At 35.5% G+C, this 26,205-nt stretch overlaps 2 protein-coding genes and 2 long non-coding RNA genes across 4 annotated transcripts; 1 reads left to right on the forward strand and 3 right to left on the reverse strand.

The window, feature by feature from the left end:
• Positions 1-648: 648 nt before the first annotated feature.
• Positions 649-2,372, reverse strand: LOC311093124. Its single transcript, XR_014608365.1, has 3 exons — positions 2,127-2,372; positions 1,602-1,861; positions 649-1,506 (listed from the first exon to the last, which is right to left on the reverse strand). It is a non-coding gene; the product is annotated as an uncharacterized lncRNA (long non-coding RNA).
• Positions 2,373-5,047: 2,675 nt separating this feature from the next.
• Positions 5,048-12,906, reverse strand: LOC311093134. The gene is made up of 3 exons (XR_014608366.1): positions 12,356-12,906; positions 5,408-5,675; positions 5,048-5,336 (listed from the first exon to the last, which is right to left on the reverse strand). It is a non-coding gene; the product is annotated as an uncharacterized lncRNA (long non-coding RNA).
• Positions 12,907-14,874: 1,968 nt separating this feature from the next.
• LOC311094186 (uncharacterized protein) lies at positions 14,875-17,977 on the forward strand. The gene is made up of 4 exons (XM_084131959.1): positions 14,875-15,239; positions 16,216-16,270; positions 17,141-17,273; positions 17,399-17,977. Exons 1-4 carry the CDS (start codon positions 14,934-14,936, stop codon positions 17,439-17,441), a joined length of 537 nt encoding a protein of 178 aa, XP_083988085.1. The 5' UTR covers positions 14,875-14,933; the 3' UTR covers positions 17,442-17,977.
• On the reverse strand, positions 17,645-25,371 carry pla2g4c (phospholipase A2, group IVC (cytosolic, calcium-independent)). The gene is made up of 14 exons (XM_084131958.1): positions 25,241-25,371; positions 24,838-24,863; positions 24,555-24,669; positions 24,225-24,367; positions 23,957-24,158; positions 23,160-23,265; positions 22,950-23,090; positions 22,776-22,841; positions 20,888-21,079; positions 20,579-20,698; positions 20,285-20,377; positions 19,801-19,955; positions 19,527-19,701; positions 17,645-19,304 (listed from the first exon to the last, which is right to left on the reverse strand). Exons 2-14 carry the CDS (start codon positions 24,861-24,863, stop codon positions 19,138-19,140), a joined length of 1,701 nt encoding a protein of 566 aa, XP_083988084.1. The 5' UTR covers positions 25,241-25,371; the 3' UTR covers positions 17,645-19,137.
• Positions 25,372-26,205: the final 834 nt, after the last annotated feature.

A 26,205-nucleotide genomic window follows, 5' to 3' on the forward strand; every position in this document is an offset into this window, starting at 1 on the left:
AACCTTTTGCATTTTCCCCTGGATTGAACGAGGACTTTTGGTCATTTATAAACTTACAAGAATAGTTCACTTAAAATTAACGTAAATTAAAGCGGTCACAAGGGACCTGTAACGTAACAACGTCGAGTGTCTTTTTTTTGCTTTAGTAAAATGTGCTTATAGGCAAAAAATGCTCAACAATAATTACAAATAGGCTATTACAAATCATATACAAACCTTACAGCTTAAAGTAAGCTTTGACTGAGCTGAAAATACACTGGAAGTTTGCTATATAAGACTATTTTATGGAAGGTAGTTGCAAGTCCAGTTACATTTATAGGCCTATATAAAACGCTTTTTTACATAGATTGTTTCAAAGCTGATTCACTGTAAAATAACAGTATTACTGTTGTAAAATCCACTTATGAAACGACTTCAATTTTAGCTTTAAAGAAGCTCTATGGAAGACATTTTTCAGCTCAATTTCGTTAAATGTGAATTCAATTCAGATCAATAACGGTGTCAATGTTGCAATTACGCAAAGTTCAATTGTGGAAAAAGTTCATTTTAGCTATAAAGAAGCTCACAGAAGACAATGGTTATTATTCAGCTCAAATTAGTTCACGGTTTTGTGTTGCCTAGGATAACAATAAGGATTTTTGTTTACATTCTGGTATGTATTAAGGAACATTATATTTCCATAAAGGGTAGGCTAAAGAATCATACCAGTGTGGGTATTTTACCCCTACATTTATAATGTCACTAAATTAAGTATAGACCAAATATCATAGATGCTGAAACTCCATTCTAACCTAATTGAAGGTAACAATTTCTTTCGAAAAACAAGTTTATTCTTTTAAAATAAAATCTTTCACTAAATTCCCAACCTTTACATTTTTACCTTAGAAATTAGACCGAATGGCAGCTGATATACGTTTATGATTTGTGATCCCAAATACATTTATCATGCAAAAAATTGGATGTGAAAGATATATAGACTAGCAACAGTTATTATCTCAAAGGAAAAGTCAAGGTTAAACAATGAAATGGCTTCAGATTTATTTGAATCTTTTTACAACTTTGGAAATACATTGAGTGATAGCAAGCTGCTGCACATTGTATTTTGCATGTTTTCTGTAGCTTACAATAATACATGTGAAGATATTGATGCACAGGGTTGTATTCAAGCTCTTCTAGAACACTGTGCATGTTTAATTTACTTGAAAATCATGTTATATTCTGACTCTTCACAGTTGATTGACACTGGTTTTGTGCTGCTAAATCAAATAAAAATGCTCAGGTTGTCATTTAGCATCTTGACCTTTAACAGGTGTTGGGGTCCCAGGTGAAAATCCTATCAGGTAATATTATGGGGGCCCTGTAACCAGAGAGGGGTTGGTAGTTGGGGTTAGCAGCCTTTTTTTGAAAGCAGTTCCACCTTTCTTCTCGCTTCTTTTCACAGCACTCATGGACCAAGGTCATGGTGGAGTACTCTTCAATACAGAAATGGGTCAAAGCAGTTTTCCACTGCGAAAACAAGGGGGGAAAAGACAATTATTTTTCTGTTCAGTAAAATGTAAATTGTAAAATGACATATTATGTTTCTCATTCTGTGTACTCACTGCCTGTTTTGCACAGCAAAGGATTTGTCCATTTCCATGGGCTAAACCTCCATAGCAGCACCGACTGAACCATGCCTCTAGTCTGTTTACTGCCTTTCCAGCACGACGAGCGTAAGCGTAACTGGATGAAGGGAAACTGGAGTCAGGGTATCTGGGGCGGCCATTGCCATAAAGACAGATCGCCTTGAGATTGTAAACCGAAGGTCTGGCTGGAGGGAAGTTTGATTCCAGCAGCACCACAGAGTGAAATTTCTTTCCCACTAAATGGAAGAAGGACAAAATAACCAAGTAGCTGAAGTTGATGAAGGACAAGATATTAATACATATTATGCAGAAAAGTAAACTTTTTTTGTCAAGGTCCATCTTAAATGTATTAATAAGAAGACCAGAGAATGAAACATCAACTATCTATTAGATAAATACATACGTTTACATTTATTCATTTAGAATTTTTTTTCCTTTCTTTTTTTGCACCAAAATAAAAAGACAATAAATAGAATAAAGTTTTGTAGATAAGGCACATACCTCCCAGTGAAATTAGATGAAGAATCAAAGTAGTCACAAGTGTGCTTTTCCAAAACATGACTGGTTATTTTCTGCAGTAAAAATATCCTTCTTTTCTTCAGTTCTTCAGGTCTGATTTAAAAGACTGCAAGGCTTTATTTAAAGGGATGGAAGGGGAATGAAAGGCGGGCCAAAGTTAGTGTGTCAGCAGAGTTTGAAGTATGGAGATAAGGGCCTACCGTTATCTGTCTTTAATTAAACTCCCCCATTCACAGTTAAAGCAGTGGATAGTCAAAATACAAATGGCTAGTTCACCAAAGTTCACTAAAGTTACAGTGAATGCGATAACTGCTGATACAGTTGTGGTCAGAATCATTGGCACCACTGGTAAATATGATCAAAGATGGCTGTAAAAATAAATCTGCGTTGTTTATCCTTTTGATATTTCATTCAAAAAATTCGCAAAAATCTAACCTTTCATTGAAGTAAAAGAGTTGAAAGTGGGGGGTAAATCACATTATGAAATAAATGTTTTTCTCCATAACACATTGGCCATTATTATTGGCACCCTTTTATTAAATACTTTTTGCAACCTCTTTTTGTCAAGGTGACAGCTCTGAGTTTTCTCCTATAATGCCTGATGAGTTTGGAGAATACCTGACAATAGATCATAGACCATTCCTCCATACAGAATCTCTCCAGATCCTTCAGATTCCCAGATCCATGTTGGTGCTTTATCTCTCTGGTTCACTCCACACATGTTCTATAGGGTTCAGGTCAGGGAACTGGGACAGTCATGGCAGAAGCTTCATTTTGTGCTCAGTGACACATTTTCTTGTTGATTTTGATGATTGTTTTGGATCGTTGTCCTGACTGAAGATCCAGCCACAACCCATTATAAGATTTCTAGCAGAGGCCATCAGGTTTTGATTTTTTATCTGTTGGTATTTGCTAGACCCATGATACCATGTATCTGAATAAGAAGTCCAGGACCTCCAGCAAAAAAATAGGCCCACAACATTAAAGATCCAGCAGTATATTGAACCGTGGACATGGGGTACTTTTTATCCCCTTTTGCACCAAACACATCTGGTAGGTTTGCTGCCATTTAGCTCTTTTTTTTTTTTTTTTTCATCTGACCTTATCTGGTCCCAGTCATGTCTGACAACTGAATATTCTAGAGTTTGTTTTTGGATGAGCAAAGAAGTTTTTCTTGAAACCCTTCCAAACAACATGTGGCGCTGTTTGATTTTTTTAGGCTTTCTGACCCCAAGACTCAACTAATCTCTGCAATTCTCCATCTGTGATCCTTGGAGACTCTTTGGCCACTCAAACTCTCCTCCTCACCGTGCATTAAGACAATATAGACACACGTCCTCTTCCAGGCAGATCGTAACATCTTTAGTTGATTGGAACTTCTTAATTATTGCCCTGATGGTGGAAATGGTCATTTTCATTTTCTTACAACCACTTTCTAATTTGTGAAGCTCAACAATCTTTTGCTGCACATCAGAACTGCATTCTTTGGTTTTACTAATTGTGATGGATGTTAAGGGGAATTTGGCCTTTGTGTTTCCTCATATTTATACTCCTGTGAAACAAGAAGTCATAGCTATGTTCCTACTAGCCACCCTAGTGTGCTAAAAAAAATAATATATACTTCAGAGATATTTAACTCATAAAAATTGTAGAGGTGCCGATAATTGTGGCCAACGTGTTTTAGAGAAAAACATTTATTTCAAAATGTGATTTCCCCTCCACTTTCAATTCTTTTACTTCAATTAAAGGTGAAAGGTTAGATTTGTGCAATTTTTTTTAATGAAAGATCAAAGGGATAAACAATGCAGATTTATTTTTACAGCCACCTTTGATCATATTTACCAGGGATGGTAATTCTGACCACAACTTTTGTGTAGGCTATGTCATGCTTTTGTCATGAATTTCAATTGCTTCAGTGCATGTGCAAAGCAGCAGAAATTATAATATGGTTAGTTCATACAAATTCACAGTTTTCTCTAATTTTACTAGCAATGATGATATCAATTCAAAGACACAATTGCATTTTTTATTTACTGACACCTGACAATATGGCAAAAGTAATAATCACTTTAATTTTGTACTTTACACAGGCTGGTTTATGAGTTTTAAACCCTCATCTGACATTCTGATTCAGCATGTTTCCCGTATTTTAAGTGTGAAACAGGTGATGTTTTTAGGGAGGATTTATAAGGCTGACTTTGTAAAACGTATTTGCACATTTAAGCTGTTAACGGCACAAAAATGTACCACATCAGCTACCAGAAACCTTTTTTATGACCATATTGTTAATAGCAACTCATGGACAAAAATACGTAAATAGATCATGATTTACGGAAATATCGTATCTTATCTTTTTGTATCTAATTAAAATGGATTGCTCAAGTACATGAGAGAAATACTCCCATGGCTTCTTGCAGACCAGCCAGTTCTGCGGGTAATAATGTGATATGTCATGCTTGACGAGCAGCATTGAGAAAAACATTAAATATCTTGATGTGTTCTGGCAGCTGAACAAAGCAAGAAAAATACTAATTTTAGCAGGGAGTTCTAAGAAATTCTTTGAGATGTACGTTACCGAAACAGAATTACCAGCTGCTGTTTTATTATTATTGTTTATTTATTTAGGTTTCTGATATGTGGCTTTAACAGCTGAAATATAGAAAATATATTTATTTTTAAAAAAATGTTATAAAAAATAAATTACATATATACAAGGGTGTAATCAATAATTTAGTATATATATATATACACACACATATATATACACACACATATATATACATTTTCTTCCAAAATGTACTAATATGTATCTTTAAGTTACTAACATTCCCTAATGTGTCCTTTTTGAAAGGGTACAGCCTATATGTATGCTGGATATTTAAGAAAAAAGAAGGCAGTTGATATATATTATTGGTACATTGTTTATTCTTCTTACACTACAAGTCTCTGTACTCCTCGTGAACTAACTTATTTTTGACACACGTTTTGTGTTGCTAAAACAAATACAAATGCTCAGGTAGTCATATGGCATTAAGAAATAATCATTTAGCATCTTGACCTTTAACAGGTGTTGGGTTAGCAGCCTTTTTTTGAAAGCATTTCCTCCTTTCTTCTCGCTTCTTTTCACAGCACTCATGGGCCAAGGTCATGGTGGAGTACTCTTCAAAACAGAAATGGGACAAAACAGTCCCACTGCAAAAACAATGAAAATAGGGATCAGTACGTCTCTTTAGACAGTACGCCTGTTCTCAGTCTGTACTCACCGCCTATTTGGCGCAGCAAACGATCTGCTGGCATCCATAGGACACACCTTTCTGGCAGCACTCGCTAAACCATGCTTCTACTCTATTTAGGCTACTGCAGTTCCCGCTCGACGAAAATATCCGTATTGTGAAGATCAGATGCAGCTGGCAGGAAATCTGGGACGGCCATTTCCATGTACACAGATGGCATTGAGGTTTTCCAGTGATGGTTTGGCTGGAGGGAAGTATGGCTCCAGTTGCATCCGAGGGTGAATGTGCCATCCTCCTGCTTGGGAGAGGGCACAACAAATTAGTATCAAATTAAAATAAAAAAGAATTAATAAAATAGAAATATGGCATGCTCAATTTTAACTTTTGGTAAGTTTTTTGTACTATCTATCAGTATATACTATATATGTGTGTGAGTATGTGTATATTTGTCAATTGATGCCTGAATTGCTGCAATTTATGATTCATTTATGAATATTTTGCTTTTTTCATGCCATACCTCACTCTAAAAAATAATTCTGTGGCTTAGTAAATATTGCAGTAATATTTAACTTTATTAACTTAATAAAATCTCTGAATATCATTTACTTGATTGTTTGAGTTCAACACACCAAAATAATTGACTAAAAATCCAAGTTAATTTTATCTAAAATTTACAGTTATATTTAAGTTTTTTTCACTAAAAGAATTTAATATTTGACTAACCAATTATTTTATTTGTAATACACTTAATATATTTGTGAAATTTCCATTCCATTTGTGAAATTGACCATTGGCCATCTTGGTTTGGAGGGGAAAAAAAATCGACACACAACAGCTTGCCACTTGGTGGCAATGTGTAGGATGATGAACAAGAGTCCACTGTAGAGGTTGATGTGCCACTTTGCCATAAAAATCCATGCATTTGCAAAAAAAAGCTTTTTGAATAGCTGTCCACTGTAGTGACCACTATACGTGAAAGGGTTAAAGAGGTGGATTGACGTCTTGAAGGTCAGATAATATTGTGATGCTTATGAATGGTACGTACAAATCTGAGCAGCAAAAGTTCATCAAATTTTACAAATGTTACAAGGAGTGAAAATCTTACTGATGTCCATGCCACAACACAGATTAGATATTTCGCAGTGTTGACAAAGTCCTAGTGGTTTTGTGTTTTGCTAGTTTTAGTGTATGGTCTTGGGGAAATATAAACCATGATGGGAGTGTTAATTCAGAATATTTGGGAGATCATTTTTTATTTTTGGATAGAGTGTTTAGGATAAAGTGTCCCAATTTACATGAATTCACCCCACATAACATAATGAAATTAAATGTAACAATATGTAAATGATGAAACATTAGTTTCATATTAGTGATTTGAAACACAGCCTCTAAAAACAGAAGGTTGACACAATATTACACTGTACAAAAAGAGACATTTACAGAATAAGAAAACAAATAAAGGCTTCAGTTTGAAAGAATTTTTAATTTGCAACCCAACCTGCTGGCTTACATTTACATAGCAGACGCTTTTGTCCTTAAGCGAGTCATTGTGAAGAGGCAAAAACAACGCATGAAGTGCTCAAAAAAGAAGTTCATGCATTGTTCAGAGTAGCATAAGCCCGATAAGGGAGGATTAAAGGAAAAGTTAAGACATTTTTTAAATGTATTTTTATGAGGTTAAGTGCTCATGGAAAATATGGGTTTTCAGCTGTCTTATGAATGTTGTAAGGGATTCTGCATTCCGGGTGAGGGTGGGGAGAGCATTCCACCAGCATTGAACCGTGAATGAGAATGTTCTGGAAAGTGAAAGCTTTAAATGTGTAAGCCATTTTCTGGGTTATTTGCTGGTGTTACCCAGCACTGGGTTGCCAGTTGGATTGTTTTTAACCCAGCCATTTTTAGAGTATATTTAGCGATTGATCAAAATGGCACACTTCAGGTGCTTCTCAAATGGAAGGCTGCATCTTAGTGAGGCTGTGTCCTTCCCAGTCCAGTCCTTTTAGAGGCTTGTAGACTAACAGTCTTCCTCAGCATTAAATGCTAGAATGAGACAGTCAGTGTGCATGGCTACATCATAGATGTTTCTGCCCTGTGGTCACGATGCGAAAATACTATTAAAGGGGGTGGTTGAATATGATTTCACTTTTCATACTTTAGTTAGTGTGTAATGTTGCTGTTTGAGAATAAACAACATCTACAAAGTTACAATGCTCAAAGTTCAAAGCAAAGGGAGATATTTTCTTTTAAAGAAATTGCTTTTTAAGGACTACAACAAACGGCTGGTAGGGACTACACGACATTCCTCCTGGGTTAGTGACATCACTAACCCTAAAATTTACATAAACCCCGCTTCCTGAACGCGATTTATAGATTATCAAGACAGAATGTGCTAATCAATGACTAGAAGATAACTACACATAAGCTACATAAATTCACCAACTAACCATTCATGTTGTCACTTCTTCTTGAGTCTCTCCATCTTTATCTGACTCCGGTCTGAACATAAAAGGCTAAAAGTTTTTGAAATCTCCAGTGCATGTCTGTGTGAGGTAAAAGCACACAAGCTGTTGTAGCTCCACCCCCTGTGCCGGGAGCAGCAGCTCATTTGCATTTAAAGGGCCAGACACAAAAACGGTGCGTTTTTGCTCACCCTCAAAAAGTGACAACTTTAACATGCTAATATCTGTGGGGTATTTTGAGCTAAAACTTCACTTACACACTCTGGGGACATCAAATAATTATTTTACATCTTGTGAAAAGGGCATTATACCACCCCTTTAATATTAGGCTATAACTTGAAAAATACTTTATATTAAAAATCTTCATATTAACTGCCTTTCTATTAATGCAGTACAGGTAATGACAACAACAGTTTCCCAGTCTCCTAGTGGTTGCCATTATGCACCATTTTGCATTATGTAAAAATAATAGAAAGCATCAGGCCTTCATCTCCAAAATCATTATTTTTGTCTTACATTTCATAATGAACTCAGACAAGATCAGTGCAGGCTTGTTTTCAGTCAGTTCTTTTTTGTGAATTGGAATGTGTGCATTGATTGTGGGTTGTTGAAGGATGTGAAGGATACACTTGATGCATCCTTCAAAATGAGCTGAATGAAGGATGCGAAATGAAGGCTGCCTTCCAAAGATCCTTCAAACTTTCCTCCAGATATCTTTCAGACGTCCTTTGACAGAACTTGTTGACATGGCAGTCGAGATATGCAGCCTTACTAGGAAGTAGCCTTCCGATTAAGAAGCACCCAGTCCACAAGACAGAAGGGCATCTCATTTGTCATTTTAGGTTTCTGAAGGGTGCTCGTGGGTGCCCCCTTTGCAGCCGATATGCGTCTTTGTTGCGCACATTTTTGCAGAACCCACAATGAGCCAGATCCACAGCAGGCTTCTACCCGACAGTCAAAGCGGCATTACATCATAAAAGTGCGGACTCAGAGGAAGATCGCGAGGGCTTTAAGGCCCTGATGTACTCACAGCTAAGTTGTTTTTCGTTCACTTCAATTGGACACAGTATTGTGGACTAAGTGGACATGTGAACACAGTGGCCATTGTAAATTCACATGACCGCAAGTGCACATTAAGGGCCCTATCATACACATGGCGCAATGCGGCACCAGGCGCGACGCAAGTGTTTTTTGCTAGTTTCAGCCCGACGCAGTTATCATTTTCACGTCCTGCGCCACGTTGTTTAAAAAGCAAATGTATTCGCGTCCATTTGCACGCCCATGGGTCAGGTCTGGTCTGAAAATGAGGTGTTCAGGCGCATTGTTGGAGCGTTGCGATTTTGAGGCAACTGAAATAGACTGAAATATTTTTTTTGTAACTTAAAGAGCACTTTAGTAATGTGCGCCTATAGGCAGGTTCACCATGCGCACACACTCTGCTTATTACACACACAAGGGCGCGAAGCAGCACAGAACATGCCACATATTCAAAATAAAAGGATTACAATGTAAAAGATTAATATTGTATACATAAAAATATGGTGGAATCCGGCTTGTCCCGTAAATGGTCTGCTTGCGCGCTTTAACGAGCACGAGCAGATCTGTTTCCTCTCTGAAGAAGCATTCAGTCGTTCCGCTTGCAAATTCCGCCATGTAAATAGCGAATCCGCCATGGTGCGAGCGCAACTGGCTTTTAAAGGGAATGTGAAATTACAGTCTGATTGTTTTTTTGCACGTTACGCCCAAAACACACCCATTACTCATTAATAGATAGGGTAGGGTTGTACCGAAACCGGGCACCGATATCGAACCGGTACCCCGAATCGAAACGCAAAACGTTATTTGTTCTGCGTCATGTTTAGTGTGAAAATGTAAAGTCGATGTCCATACAGTAACAGACCGGCATACATCTAATAAATGATTCATTCAAGAACGTTGTGAAAGTTTACTGCAACAATAGAGCCGCGAACCTCACGTACTTTTGAAAATCCAGCCTTCAGTTGATCCTGATGAGCGCTCATTGCCACAAACATGACGGTGTTCTTCTTCCACGATGGGTTTCGCGTCACGACCTGGTCACGACATTTAAGGTGATGCGTTCTAAAATAATGCTCACCTTGTGCAAGACACGCAATAAGTCAGGAGAGATGTCGTATTTCCCCAGAGAAGGCTGTGAAAAGAATTGCTGAAATTTAAATTTGTAGCATAGGCTACGAAGAATGTAGACTACTTTGCTGTTATTAGTAGCCTACTGTAGTATTAGCCTATTTAGTGTTAAATTATTGTATTTGGGTTAGGTGGCTTAGGTTTTAACGTGAATTTGTTATGTAAATTTGTTGTGTTTTGTATTTAGACTACTATATTTACTCAAAAATTGTATTATATTCAATTTTAATAATTTTTTTATTTATTTTATTTTTCAATTAAAAAAAACGTTTTTTAATGTCATTCACCATCGTTTTGAAGTTCAGGCACAGTTTAGGCACATAGTTTAGGCACCGGTACTGTTTTTAAAGTATCGATTTGGCACCGGTTTCGGAAAAAACCAAACGATACCCAACCCTAGAAGCCTAGAATAGGGACAACCCTTTAAGACCATGCGCTGGGCGCGCCGGACATTTTCCCCGTTAAACTAGCAAAAGTGGATTCGAACACGGCGTAATCGCCACGGACCAATGGTAGTTCTGTGTTTACGTGCCAGAGCGAACATTTTCAGAAAGTTCGTTTGGCAAGCTATGTCGAATTCCGGAAACAAACACAAAACGAGCTTTGTTTTGGCCTGATGAAATTCAAAATGTAGTCACACCAGTTCGTTCTTCGATTTCGCTCGAAGTAGGCCTATTACAGGGCTTCCATTAGAGACTGGGCTGTTGTTAACTTGTCACAAAATGAATCATAATAGCAGTAGGAAACGTAAATATAAGCATGAACAAACAAAATCCATTAACAGATAGGGTTATCTTCAGTGATACACATATTCCAAAGCACAGTGCATGATTGTATATGTTTCTCTGAATAAAAATGCTGGATACTGATTGGGATAATACTGAATATAAATAATTTGGTAATTCATGGCCTGCTCATGCGTCAAAACAAATATCTTCCTATTAACCTAGATTGAAAAAATAAATAAATAATAAATTTAAATTAGCTCTGTTGGCTAAATAATTTAGGCCTAAGTTAAATAACAATGGAAACGTAAGAAACCAAATTAGATTATGCATATGCATATATTTTAACATGGACTTCTGAGGAGGTTACAGAAACATACCTCATTCTAACTCTTTCCAGTACTGAATTGTACATGTACATGTATTCAAAAGCTCATTATAGTATAGGCCTATATTATATTAGACATTCATATAGGCCTATCTTGTTAATTAAGTGGAAAATCTGTGTAGAACATGCCTTTTTAATGTACCTAATGGCTGTTAGATATTCATCCTATGATTGTAAAATAAATAAATCAGATAAAATATACTGAATATATATATATATATATATATATATATATATATATATATATATATATATATATATATATATATATATATATATTTAAAATAGGGCTGTCAAAAGATTAATTGCGATTAATCGCATCCAAAATAAAAGTTTGTTTAAATAATATATGTGAGTGTACTGTGTATAATTAAATTTGTATCTAGAAATACACACACATGCATGTATACATTTAAGAAAAATGTGTTATTTATATATAAAAATATTATATTTATATATAATATAAATTATATATAAATATATACAGTATATGTAGCCTATGCAAATATTTCTTAAATATATACATGCATGTGTGTGTATTTATATATACAAAATAATTATACACAGTACACACACATATATTATTTAAACACAAACTTTTATTTTGGATGCGATTAATCGCAATTAATCTTTTGACAGCCCTAATTTAAAATAATATATAAATAATATGTATTGACTATATTATATATAATAGGCCTATATAAACATTATATTTATATTATATATAGCCTATTCTTATTTCACTTTTTACCTCCAATTTTATTTCAGAACAATTGAGAAAAACAAAATATGGTTTCTTCTGGAAACTATGGTGCAGAAAAAAGAGGCTGTGCTAAACAAACTGATATTGACTCTGCACTCACAACAAGCATGATAGGGTCCCACAAGCTGGGTGGTGGGATTCATGTGCCCTCTAGTGGTGCAATATTGTGACTATCCTAACTTTCGGGTTAGGTTGCAACCAGATGAGATCTTTAACACTGATATTTTAATCTATGGATCATGATAATCATTATTTCATTTCTGTGTTTAATACCAATGTGCTATAAATCAGGAACACTTGATTTCACCTCAGAAATATTGAATATTTCTTAAATATATATATATTTAAAAAAAACATGGACGCTTGCAACAAAATTATTCGACATAATGTGAATCTGTGAAAAAACAATGTATAAATAAATAAATCTGGAAATAAATTCATGTGGGATATGTCCAGTGTGGAATATTGTAAACCTACTTTATGCTGTAGGGTGAACATTTCCAGACAGTTGAACGTAAACGTCATTGCTAGAGGAGAGTAATTGTCACCTGAAATTAGAAATAATACTTGTTACTGTCATTTAAGGAACAGTTTACCCAAAATACTCATTATTTACTGACTTTATATGGATATTAAACAATTCCATATCACAACATTGCAATAGACACTGCTGAATGACACGAGAGAGAAAGCAATTGAAGATTTCCAGGAAAGTTCATTCTCACAGGTTGATCACACTTAGGTTATCTACTGGAAATCAGCATGTTATTTAAATAGAGTCCAGACTGTCACACACCTTTCTTTCAGTAAAGGTATTTGACTGCAGCCAGTGATTATGTCAGTAAAAAGAAAAGAAAAAAGGCGTGGCACAGTTTACAGCACATACCTGGAAGAACAAGCTAGAGAATCTGCTAAAGCTAAAGAATCTGATGTGTTTCATAGACTATTATTACAACAGACAAAATGTCCCAAGCATTCAGGCACCAGAACTGTGTTACAGAATGTTAATGTCCCTCAGCAATGGAAACAATGACAAACATATCGTATAGAAAACAGGGTTAATCAGGCTGCAAACTACACTTCAGAATCAATAATATCAAATATAATTTTCAACTTATACACAACTTTACAGTTTCTTTCGGAATTAACATTTCTTTTATTTCAATCGAACTAACTTAAAAAAACAATAGTAGCCGTTTTTGCACTATTGCGCCACCGAAAAAAAACAACAACCATAAAACAGATAGCCACGCCCACAATTTACGTCATTGGTGGAGGCAGGGTCTTTGCGTATGAGTAGACTGGTCTCTCAAAACATCCTTCCTCATACTCAAAAAAAAAAGAAAAAAAAAGAAAAAACCTTCCTCATACTCAAAGCTATTTTTAAAGGATTTAGAGACTTATATGCACAGAAAACTACAATAAAAATTATTTTAGTAAGCATTTTCATGTCCTTTTTTATTTTTAGAAAAATAAAATGCATTAATATATTATATATTAGGAAAATACAATAGGCCTACATAAATATCCTTCTTAGCCGGTTCAGGACTCGTTGCAATTTGAGGAAGGACATTCATACATACAGCTTACATTCATAAATGTAAATGACTGTGTCTGCACTTTATTTTACAGTACATGCACTTACAGCATACTTACCTAAGAAAGTACTGGGTAATATAAGGTAACTTACTGCAATTATAATATAGTATGTACATGGGGAACAGGAATGTAAAATAAAGTGTTTAATAATAAATAAATTGATCTAAGGTGCAAAATTCAATAAGATAAGACCTGAAAAGTTTCCCCTTTAGACACTGCTAAAACATGTAAAGCAATAAAAAAATTAAAAAGCAATATAAAAAAGGTGGAAAAAAGAAGAATAAAAAATGACAAACTGATATATAGGCCTATGGTCAGATGGCCGTGAGAGACCAACTTCATTTTGCAAATGGGTCACTTGTCATTGCTAGAAATATAAAACCAGAAATTAATATTTGTTGCTTAACTGGTCCGACCGGTCACGTTTGAATGACTGAGAGGGGAAAGGAAAGAACACGGTATAGTATAAGAGAAAGATAGGTGTACAGAGGTAGGCCTAATATATTTATTTTACTCTTGCTTTTTTCTGTTGTTTTGTGCTTCTTTTGAATGAATGATTTAGGCATTTATATAGGCTTTATTAGGCTTTATCTTTTGTGACATTGTGTTCAGTGAGCACCAGTTGTAATATCTGTCCACTCCCAACCAGCCTTTCTTTATACGATACTCGTCTGTGTCTCTTGGCGAAGGTGAGTTTTGAATGAAGTGTAGGGTTCCAGATGGCAGGAAAAACATAAACTAGCCTAAAGTGGTTTGCTGGTCTTAGCTGGTTTTCCAGCCTGTTCTGTTTTCTGTTTTTGGAGGGATTTGTGGTACTTAAAGACCAATTTAGACAGCAAAGACTTTAGGAAGTCTGGGAGAGGTTTAGCAAATCTGCTGCCAGCCTCGCTTCATTGCTGGTCTTAGCTATTTTTTCAGCAGAGAAAAATAAATACTACGGTATGGAAAGGGATTACCTCCACATTTATGCTGGTTGGTTGGTTCACGCTTGACTTCACCTATGACTGAGACTGTTTATAATTATTCAAATAATTTTTGTTAAATGTGTCATTATAACTGTAAATTGATTGTTGTTGTTTTAAAAATAATAATGTAGGCCTATTGTTATGAGTGTAAATTCATTTTTTTTTTAGTGTCTATGACTGTAATATTAATTGTTCTTTTAAATGTGTCATTATAACTGTAAATTCATTGTTTTTAAAAAAGGTGTGTTTATGACTGTAAATTAATTATTTTCTCTGTTTCTCTGTAGGTATTTTGTTTTAGAGATCAAACTGCTATATTCATCATATACATGCATGTTACTTCGACTGAAGACAGATAACGGATTATATTAAAACAGAACTGATATATATATATATATATATATATATATATATATATATAATAGAAATAGAACCTGATTATCAAACTCTATAATTTGATTTAAAAAAATCTTTAGGACATACACATAGCTATGGAGAAGAGGTTATGCTGGCCCCTGATCCTGGGTTTAGTCATAGTTTTGATCATGGCCTTGGTGGGATATATGCATCTTAAAAAGGAGTTGGTAAACAAACTAGCAAGCGAAATGGAGTTCGCTGAGGCAGCGGTGAGAGAAACAAACCTGGGTCTAGAAAATTACGGTTTAGCAGTTGAGCAGACACAGACGGAGATGGACAACGCAGAGAAGGAGGTCAAGGAACTTCAGGATGAGGTCGGGAAATTAACTTCTGCTAAGGAGGAAAAGGAAAAAGAGGTTCAAGCATGCAAGGATTCAGCAGTGAGTAATGTCGATCAATATATAATATTTATATAGAGAATAAATATATATAATATAAAATACTATTTACAATACTCATATATACACTGTTTATATGTAGGCTTATTAGTAATTTTGATTTACATTTTGGTAAAAGATGAATTATTCTGTCAGAAAAGTGTACAGTCAATTTTAGTTTTCCTGGTTCAAATGCTTGTAGTTATATTTCCGAATAAATAACATTGTCTAATATTTGCATTATTAAATATACTTTATCTGCTGGGCAAGGCACTGACACCCAGCTGTAGTGCAGGTTTAACAACTAACAACTCACCTGTTGAACTGGTAGTAAGTACATCATCGTATCCTATCACCTTTCATTTTAAAAGGTGCAGTGAGAGAAACACGGTTGTTATTTTAATGCAACACAAACAATACACTCTCCCTTCATTTCTATGTCCTCAAAATGCTCGAACAAGCAATGCAAGAGTGGATGTCTCTATCATAGCTGAGGCAAAGCAAAATAAAGTTTAAATAACAAATAAATGACAAGGATGAGCAAAAATGAACATACAGTAGATAGGCCTATATACAAGCAAGTGTTTGTTGTCGGTCGCCAGCAGCTCCAGACAAACGATGACACAGTTCCTAAAGCTCTTGCCTTATCATAAACCTTCTTTTTCCAGTGATATATTCCTCTGATCTTTCCTCTTTTGTAATGTCTCTCAGCCATCTCTTTCTGTTTTTATTCAAATGTACCTCTCTCTGAGTGGACACGCCCCCTACTGCTGATTGGCTACAAGTGTGTTGTGGTGCACTTTCCTCAGAAATTGCTTACTGCACCTTTAAAAAAAGAATAGTTTGAAAAGAAATGTGTTTTGGTATCTACTTTAGGTAATGTTGAAGAAACTCATAATGCTGATGGGGTGTTTTATGCAACAAATGCTATAGTTAGTCTCATTTCTAACCATCTTCCTCTGTGTTGTGTGTTTCATAGGCAGGGTTGAATAATGATGTCACAGTCGTGGAGAAAGAGAAGAGTGACATTGATGGTATGTTTAAATATGCAAGGAACCACAACAATGATATAAACTGAATTTTAAAGGCAGCTATATTTTCAGGGACAGACGCCCATTTATAATATGTGAGAAAATTATTATGAATGATATTATAAGGAAAACATCTTTCTAAAATTAAATAATTATAAAGTATTTTATATTATATTAATGTTATATTAATAATATTCATATATATTGATTGACATCAAAACATTAATATAACATTTACATGATGATAATTATAATAAGATTTTATATTAATGAAATAATTAAAAAATTAAATTTTCCACCCACTATCCTTAGAAAAGGAAGAATGAACTTCTGTAAATGTGTTTATAATCATATTATGTTAAACTGTAAATTATTTTATTTTTACTGACCCCCTAGCGCCCCCTTGTGGTCTCCCAGAAGTCTCGTACCCTAGCTCACCGTCCTTAAAGGCACACTATGCAGTTTCCGGTTTTTCAAACAGCGCCCCCTAGAGTCACTGTGGAGTACTTGTATTTAACGTTACTGTCGTAAATACCACTCATGCAGAGCCTTCTCTGCACTCTTCCGACCGCGCTTTCTTCATCGACTCTGCCATGATTGTATTCTGAAATGCGTGCTAGTGTCTTCCATAGAGGCTGCTTCATATGTTTTTGATGTATGTGACGTTGTGCCGTAAAACAAGTCATGATTCTCGCGAGATTTGTCGGGGCGCCACCTCTCAAATCGCCCTACTTTGAGTTCGTTTACAATCGAAATAATTTCGAAGCTGTTATTAAGGTACAAATCTTGCATAGTGTGCCTTTAACACCCATAAAGCAAACATAATAACAAACAAAAAAGGTGTCGATAATTCTCTCTCTTGCTTTTATGCAGGTAATTTTGCTGGTGAAAAGACAAAATGGAGTGAAGAAATGAATAGGCTTAAACAGCAGCTCCAGGAGCACAGTCCAGTCTGCGCCCATGCAAAGATTCTTCCAAAAGACCTTGAGACGGATCCTACCTTAAAGTGAGTATTTGAAGAAATGATTCTTTCTGATTACAGATATGGATTCATTCATGGTCATCAAGATATGTAAATTATTCTTGCGCTCAGAGTTCATTTATCTTTATATCTGTCTTTTTTTGTTACAGGGATCTTTGCCCTCAAATTATATTATCTCAAGAAAAAGTCTAATCAGATCAGTGTCATTTGTAACTGTTAACCATTCATCAGCTTTAAAATGATGGATTTATACATTCCTCCCAGAAACTAAACTTTGCATCTCTGCGGATGGTTGTTATAGTATTGCTGAACTGTAAACTGCTTTGATTAAAATCATCTGTTAAATAAAATTTGTAAAGTATGGACGCTCTCCACAGAAAACAACTGAAGACAATTTTTTTGTCAGTTTTATTGCGGGTTTTATTGGATTTACATATAAAATGAAAGCATGTAAATTGATTAATCATGATAGTTGCTTCAATATCAATGTTATAATTTTTTTTTATATATGGATTTTGGGTAAAAAAAAAAATATTTTGCTCAGTGGATCTCATGAGTGTGTTTGTATGTTGTACTTTGATAATGAGATTACTAAAATAAAAAAGATCTACTTCTTAAGAATTTTACTTCTGTACTCATCACTTATTCCCATATCCCAAACCAGTATAACATCACAAATGATTTGTTTAATGGATTATAATAAAAGCAAAAAACGACTCAACTAATATAAAAACAACAGCAATTTCTAATGTTCTTGTTTGTTTGATTCTGATGCACTAATCTGTGATAATTTCACACAAATGCTGGTGAGAAAAAAAAAAATCATAGAAAGAGTTACAACTTGGTTACAGAATATTATGCGCTTTCAGTTGATTAGACTGAAAGCCCAATTGTTGCATCAGGTTTCATGCCAAAAACTGTGGAGAAACTTTTAAAGGAACCTGAATAGCCTATAAGAGGACAGTCACAGATTTGAAGATACATTGAAGTCCCCTGTAATCTTATCCCTTAAAACTCTTCTTTGATCACCAAAATGGCACATTTAAGTGTTATTTCCTGTGAAGAAATTGTATTAAAATAGCTTGGATGTAACTCTACACCCTTGCCTCATTTAGTATATGCGGATCTATGAATATGCAAATGAGCCCCGCCTCCACTCACTCGTACAGGCTCGTCTACAAGTCGATGTATCAAAATGGTAATGCATCTCTACAACTTCGGACACATAACTGTAATTAATATAATTAGCAATCGGCTTGACGTTATCAAATAGCTAATAATGTGTTGCTAATGTTACACAAACCATGTTCTCGTTCACCATCTCAGAGTCAGACAGCTGCCTTCTAATAATCAGCATCTTTGGAAACGCTTTGAACATCAAACAAAATTAGTGGAGAAAAGCATATAGTTCATCATATAGTAATATACGTCAAATACATAATTCACCCGATATATTGCTAAATGTACCCGATTTTTCATATCAGCAGAAAAATGTACCGGGATGACCTGGCTTCTCTTAAGACTTCACTGCTTCAGAGCGGTTATAGTTAATGATATGCTAAAGCCTGCCCTCACCTTGACGTGATTGATTACAAGGTAAAGCATATAAAAACACCACATAGACATATAAACAACATTAAAAACTTGATTTTCACCACAGGAGGACTTGCATTAGTATAGGCCTATATATACCCATTAACACAGTTAACAACAAATACAATTCCATATCTCTTATGTTCCACAAAATGTTTTTATCTGCATATTTTCTCTCTCTCTCTCTCTCTCTCTCTCTCTCTCTCTCTCTCTTTCAAACCCTCTCATTCTAACCACCTCTTCTTAACTAAAGCCAGCGAGTTTCCATTGTGATGTGACAAGTCACACCTGAGAATCAATAAATGGAACCAAAATGTGATGTCTTCCGTTTGATCACCGTCAGAAGGTTCTCTGTGTTATTTCTGATGTTCATTTCAGCTTTCTCCAGTAGGTCATCAATCCTTTTACCGTTGTAGGGTGGTTGAAAGGTTTTATATCTTTTCCTCCACTTACTAATTTCTTCTATTACAAGAGACATTTTACGACATTTATGAGCTTTCATGATTGGCTCTTCTGCATATTGCAGTTTTTAATATGATTATAAAATCCTTAATTGTGAATAAATATCCATTTATACATTATTGTTAAATATATAATTACTATTATCATTATTATTAATAATAATAATAATGATATGACAATTTGAACATTTCAACAATCACAAAGCAGTAGTTGGACAATTACCTTTATCACCACAATTCTTGATATTGAATTGAGGAATATGAATAACAGTTGGTGCCTTGGGGCCTTCGAACACATAAAAGTCCTTTGGAGCAGATTTCTGCTCTTCTGATACTTCATGGATTTCAGGGAAATCAATGTCTAGGTCTCTGCACATGTCTTTGGTTTTGATCAGTGACTGTGAATTAAAAACAGTTTGTGCATGGAGGGGGACATTATTACTAATTACGCCATTCTGGTTAATAAGAAAAAAAAAAACAGTATGCAATTATTGTACCTTGAATGGATCTGTCTCACTGAAATCGAGGGAGAGAAGGATGTCAATGTGTCTCTCTTTCCTCAGCAGTGGTAAAAAAGGTGAGTTGATGTCAAACCCAGCATCAGCATAACGCCTCTTTTCCTCTTTAAAGATGGAGGGGGAAACCTCCTTTGCTGGGGATGATGGTAAAATATTTAAATCCTTCTTCATTTAATTGAATTGCAATATGAGACATTTGTAGGTAGAAAGACAACAGCTAGACATCTCCATGAGATGAAGCTTCACCTCTGACTTTAAATGTACTAGTACAGTATGGCCATTTAGACATGCTGCCATTGCTACAAATGTCAGAGTTTACTAAACTCAATGTGCACTTAACTCTAGTAGTTTTATATTAAATTTGTTATTATATATAATGTTATATACATTTGATAGATTTTACTATTAATATTTACTACTACATTTTAATAAATTACATTTATTACGTAATAATTTAGCTTACCTGCCATGTTGTACAGAAAGTTGTATGTTGTGCCCCAGATCCAGAGAGTAACTAACTCAATGCATTTACCAATGATAGTCAATATCTCTATGCCTAAAATAAGAGAATGATTTCCAAAAGCTACTAAATGTAATAGGTCCTTTTTTATAAACATGTAAAATAACTAAATCAGCTGGATTTTCTTACTCCACTGATCACAATATCAATTACAGAGACAAATTACAGAATAGATTGCAAGTAAAGTTGGTTTTGAGTCGCATAATCTGCAAAAAAAAAAAAAAAGGGAAAACTCACATGTCGGATTCCAGCATGAATGCAGGCTGCATATATATTGTGTGTATTCCTTAATGTTCTTCTTATTCATGTGTTTTGACATGGTGATTAGTTTATCTTTTTTTTCTTTGTCCAAGTCTTCTGAAATACATAGCATAATTATATCATGCACTGAATTTCTAGCACACGTTGGACACATTGAAGTGGATCTGAGTCTAAAGTTGGCAGGATTTTAAAGTGGGTTTAATCAAAGTAATAAAGCATGTTTCTTATTTTCATACCCACATAACTCAATGTTTTGGATATAATGTGATATAATGTGTTGAATACTCAGGGAGTCAATCAGGGTTTGAATGTGAGATGAAGGGTCTTCCTCTCTTAAGACCAGCAGATTGAGTTCCACAAGTGTCAAAAGCACTTTGCCAGCCTCGTCCACATGTGGATCATTGAGGGAGTGAACGTCTGTTTGATTTATTTCTGAAGATGCTTGGTCACCCATTATGTCCAGCTCATGCATTAGGTCTAAAAAGAACAGGTTGTATATTTACATTTTTACATTACAATGTATTAACAGTTATTTAAAATTGTAACAATATTTCACAATATTACTGTTTTTTGCAATGGCCTGGTTTCACAAACAGGGCTTAGATTAAGCCAGGAGTAGGCCTTAGTTAAACTATGACATTTAAAGGTAGGATAGGCAATTTTCGGAGAGGCTAGTGGCAATAGCGAGCTTCACAGAAGTAGCAGTGCTTCGAGAATATAGTTCCCAGTATGTATACGGTTATGGCTGTGTCTCATGTGACCTTTTTATTTGTACACACTGTGACTATACAAATCACTACATGTAAATAGGAAAATGTTGGCGAACTTGGCGTTATTTTGTCACTTATTGGGAGCAGTATGCTAGCTGGAGCCATTTACCTCCGGTCTTTGTGCTAAGCTAGGCTAGCGGTGGGTGAGTCAGACTTATTATTACTTATTTACTCACGTGTGTCGTCGAACTGTTGTATAAACGCAATATCACACTCGTAGCCGTGCGATATCGGTGTATATCAGCATGCTGTGATTGCCTACGGCCGAATATACACCGATATCGCACAGCTACTCGTGTGATATTGCTCATATATATATATATATATATATATATATATATTAGGGCTGGGGGAATTAACGCGTTAATCTTTGCGATTAATTTGAGATGTTTAACGCGTAAAAAAAAAAAAAACGCAATTAGGGCAGCACTTTTTTTTTTTTGCCTCGTTTTAATGATTTCCTGTTGCGGCTGCTATTGAAAGGCCTGAAAATATGCTGTCCCGCCCCTATATATATAGGGCCCTATTTTAACGATCTGAAACGCAAGTATCAAGCGCAAAACGCAAGTAACTTTGTGTCTTGGGCGCTGTTGATATTATACCGGCGGGATAAATGACTCTTGCGCCCGTCGCAAATCTAAAATGGGTTGGTCTGAAGTAGCTTCATTATTCATAGGTGTGGTTTGGGCGTAACGAAATAAACCAAATAAACGAATAAACGAAATAAACCAATCAGAGCGTCATCTCACATTCCCTTTAAGAGCAGGCGCATATCGTAATAATGTATGATTTGCAAAAATGATAACTGCTGCGTCTGTGTGTAGATGAGAGAATCAAAGTGTATGCGCGTTGTGCACACGCTACATTGATTATGGCCCTTAAAATAGCATATGAATAACATGCCACCGACTTTAAACTGTTTTTTTTTTCGGACAGTGGCGGAATTGTTTTCTAAACCTGCAAAATAGCATGAGGGAACGTTTGCGCCGGAACACGCCTCCTCTTTGCGCTGAACCGCCCCGGGGAGCACAAGTGTATTTCTTAGTTAACCGACGTGCGCCTGTGGAGGGAAAAGTCCGCTTTGCGCGGGTGCAAAATAGGAATGATACATGCGTCGGTGTACAAAGTCAGTTGCGCTGGGTGCAAGATAGGGCCCATAATGTTTCCGGAACAAATCACCTAACCTTCCTTTAAGTAGCTTTTATAAACGTGCCTTCGAAAAAACATTCCTGGTGTGCATCTTGAAATAAAACAATGTCAGGACATATTTAAAGACATGTCAGTCAGTGCAAGTTACTTTCAGTTAAGATACGGTAGTTTAAACATGCATTGTAGTCTGGGACTAGGTTAATAAAACCCTTGCATTTTTTTAAACTGGGCAAATATGAACAAAGTGGACTTACCTTTGATGAAATGTAACAGTGCCTCCAGTATTTTTTCTAGGTCAGCAAGACCACTACCACACATACCTGCAGAAAAATAAATAAATATTTTTTTTTAAATCAGCAAGCAACTAAATAGACAAGTGAATGGGAGGTGAACTAAAAGATAAATAAGTATGTGTTGTTTCAGCCCACCTTGCAGGAACAGCATGTCCATCTCAGGCTGGTCTTTTATTTTAACCCCTTGGCAAAACTGACTTCCGAAACAGGAAGTATCTACAAAGGCCCCACTAATGGAGTAGCCAGTCTCATGTGGCGTGATCTCAACAAATTTCTCTATGGCAGAACACTGTAAGTCTCAGACACAGTGAAAACACATACAACGCACAAACACACCGGTATTACCTGCTTTTAGTTTATCATATCTGCTCAGCATATCAGTCACAGTGTAGATGGGATAAGGATCTTTGCTGTGTTGGCTCCTCTGACTGGTAAAAGTACAGTTATCTATCTGTAGAAAAACTTAAAATCAGCGCAAATAGCTATGTAAATATTGTGTGTCTGTTGTGTGTGTCTGTGTACAAAAATTCACTACCGTTAAAAAGTGAGTGTCTTTTCAAATAAATGCTGTTTCTTTGAATGTTCTATTCACTGAGAACTATGCATGAAAAATGTATCATGCTTTCCAACTAAATATTGGCCTAACGCTCGAGAGTCGGACTTGTAACCTGAAGGTTGCGGGCTCAAGTCTCAATATCAGCAGGAAATGACTAGGGTGCCCTTGAGCAAGGCTCCTAATCCCAAATCGCTCCCTGGACGCCACGGCAAAATGGCTGGCCACTGTTATATTACGTAGGCCTACAACTTTTTTATAGAAAGTTGAAAGTAATGTGTTTTGTTACGTTTGCCCTTTTTGTCTGTGGATGTTATGGATAAGAGAGACAGAAAGTCTCTCAAAAGTCAGAAGCTACCACAGGACAATACAAGGTAAATACAGTGTTCCACTTGACAAATTAACACAAATTTTCATGTCTAAAGACCTATATTGTAAAATATGATCTGGTAAATATTTACTTAAAAAACTAAGACTGTCAATAGAATAAAATAAGCAAAATTACTTTCACGATTGCCACTCTTTAAAAAGCAGAATATTATTAAATTCTGCAAATGTGCTCAATTATTGCTTTAAACATAAGATATACCTCTTTCACAATCTCGCTTATAACCAGCACTGCCCAGATGTCTGTCAGACTGAAATTGTCTTTTTGTTTGTAGTATTTTTTGAGTGTCGACAATTTGTCCTTGAATCTGACGTCACCATTTAGAAGTCTCTGTTCGAAGTCATCCTTCACTTCATTTAGCTTGCTGGACCAATTTGGTACTTTGTATAAAGACGCCATGCACCTTATGGAGAATATTTGTTAATATTCTGATGAGCTGAATTTGAGGAGCATGTATTTGCTAATTTACCAAGTAGATCCAGAAAGCCCAGCAAGATACAGCATGCAGTCCAACAGATCATCTTGAAACAGAGCGACCAGTGATCCCAGCAAACCCACCATCGCTCTTTCACTTCCTCCTGAAGCCAATAGAGCGATGTTGGGCAGATCACCCTGTAAAGAAAGCAGTAATTAAGCAACTATGTAAATATGCCTTTTGTGAGGAATTCAGTGAGACATTTCCAAGCAAGACATTTCCCTAAACAGAACTGTTCTTCGTATTTGTTTAACATTGTGTAGTTGTGTTTTACGCCATTCATTCAGATTTGTTTAAAAGTACAGAATAAAACCAGAATATTACCAGGCTACGTTGTATGCCGTGTCTTTTAAGACACTCCAGAGCTGACTCTTTCCTGCTGGTCACATGGTTTATTTCATCATCGTTCAGTGAATGATCGATTCTCACTTTGCAATCGCTGTAGAAAACCCATTAAGGTTTCAAAACAATTCCAACAAGTACTAGAGAAACTCTTGACTTCAATTTGAATTATCATTGTCTTGTGATATGTTTTAAAACATAACATAACATGTTTTAAAAGGAGCAAAAATGATATCAATGGTTACAGAAATGTATGCCGTATTACCATTCGCTTTGATTTCCCTCAGACATCTGTAAAAAGGACATTTTAAGATTTAGGTTTGATTTGTTCTGAAATGCACCGAAACATTTTCCTGTCTAACACTGTAAAAAAAAATTACATCCCCAAGTCAAAATTTTCTAGTGACTGGTCACATCTAAATTTTTCAGTTAGTCTGACGTATTATTTCTCATTGAGCCAATGTTAACAGACTATTGCAACAAGAATTGCACTTGGGCCAATTTAAAAATTTAGATGTGATCCAGTCACTAGAAAATTTTGACTTGGAGAGACTAGAATTTTTTTACAGTGAATAAATTCATTTAATGCAACATTTTAGTGAAAAGATATTTAGCCAAACCAAACAGAAAGCGATTTCATTTTAAAAATCTGCTTTAAAGACACTTACCTTTGCTGGCAGGGGCTGAAGTAAGTGAGGGCTGAAGCAAAACACCACGGAAACTTTTAATCGAGAGCATGCATGGGAAGAGGAAATATAAGATGTGGTTTAGACCAAGAAGTGCAGAGCTGACTTAGCGCCAAGTTGCCCCATTACAATACCGGTAACCCCAGTCAAGTCTGGGCAAGACTTGTACTCAAGTATTTGAATCAAAGATGTACATTTTCCAAAGCACATCTGTTTGTTGATACTGTACAAAAAAACAACAACAACATTACAATTTGAATCAGATTTTTTAAATAAAATGTGATGTAGTTTATATGTGAAAGATATTTTGTAATATTCCATATTTGATTTAGTTCAAAAGTCTGGAGTTTTTAAAGGGAATGAATACATTTATTTAGCAAGAATGCATTCCATTGATCAAAAGTGAGTGTAAACATTTCACAATATTACTGCTTCTGTATTCTTGAGCAAATAAATGCAGCATTGGTGAGCATAAGAGGCGCAAACTTCAAAAATAAACTTGATACTTTGAACGATAGTGTAACTTCAAAGAAGTTACAAAACATAAATCACCTCTTTTAGTTTCTGTTTGACGAACAAATCCAGTCTACACTAAGATTGTTATGTCATGGCCTACTTATAATTTGCATAAAGAGTTTGTGGTGTGAGTCCCACAATACCAGTCATTTTTAACCTCGTGGGGACATTTGGGAACAAGACGGCTTATAAATAATTAGAAATTATGTTTTTTTTCTTGAAAATGTGAAAAGAAAATGCAGAAAGTGAGGATAGGGGATAGAATATACAGTTTGTACAGTATCGTTGTCTATGGAAAGTCCCCATTAAACATGGAAACCCAACATGTGTGTGTGTATGTGTTGTGTGTGTGCAACAATACTGTGCAGCAGGTGTGTTTGCATTAGCGGTGCTGTAAAGATTACAGGACAGACAATAAAATACAATTAGAC

This window comes from Abramis brama, assembly GCF_963993115.1.
Source record: "Abramis brama genome assembly, chromosome: 12".
NCBI lineage: Eukaryota > Metazoa > Chordata > Actinopteri > Cypriniformes > Leuciscidae > Abramis > Abramis brama.

Excerpts from the sequence above, each read along its gene's own strand:
- LOC311094186 (XM_084131959.1), top strand. The coding sequence starts at position 14,934 with ATGGAGAAGAGGTTATGCTGGCCCCTGATCCTGGGTTTAGTCATAGTT. Across the intron at positions 15,240-16,215 it reads AAGCATGCAAGGATTCAGCA|GCAGGGTTGAATAATGATGT; the intron begins GTGAGTAATGTC and ends TGTGTTTCATAG. Across the intron at positions 17,274-17,398 it reads GAGACGGATCCTACCTTAAA|GGATCTTTGCCCTCAAATTA; the intron begins GTGAGTATTTGA and ends TTTTTGTTACAG.
- pla2g4c (XM_084131958.1), bottom strand. The coding sequence starts at position 24,863 with ATGTCTGAGGGAAATCAAAGCGAATG. Across the intron at positions 22,842-22,949 it reads GGACATGCTGTTCCTGCAAG|GTATGTGTGGTAGTGGTCTT; the intron begins GTGGGCTGAAAC and ends ATTTTTCTGCAG. Across the intron at positions 20,699-20,887 it reads AACCCTGATTGACTCCCTGA|AAGACTTGGACAAAGAAAAA; the intron begins GTATTCAACACA and ends TATGTATTTCAG.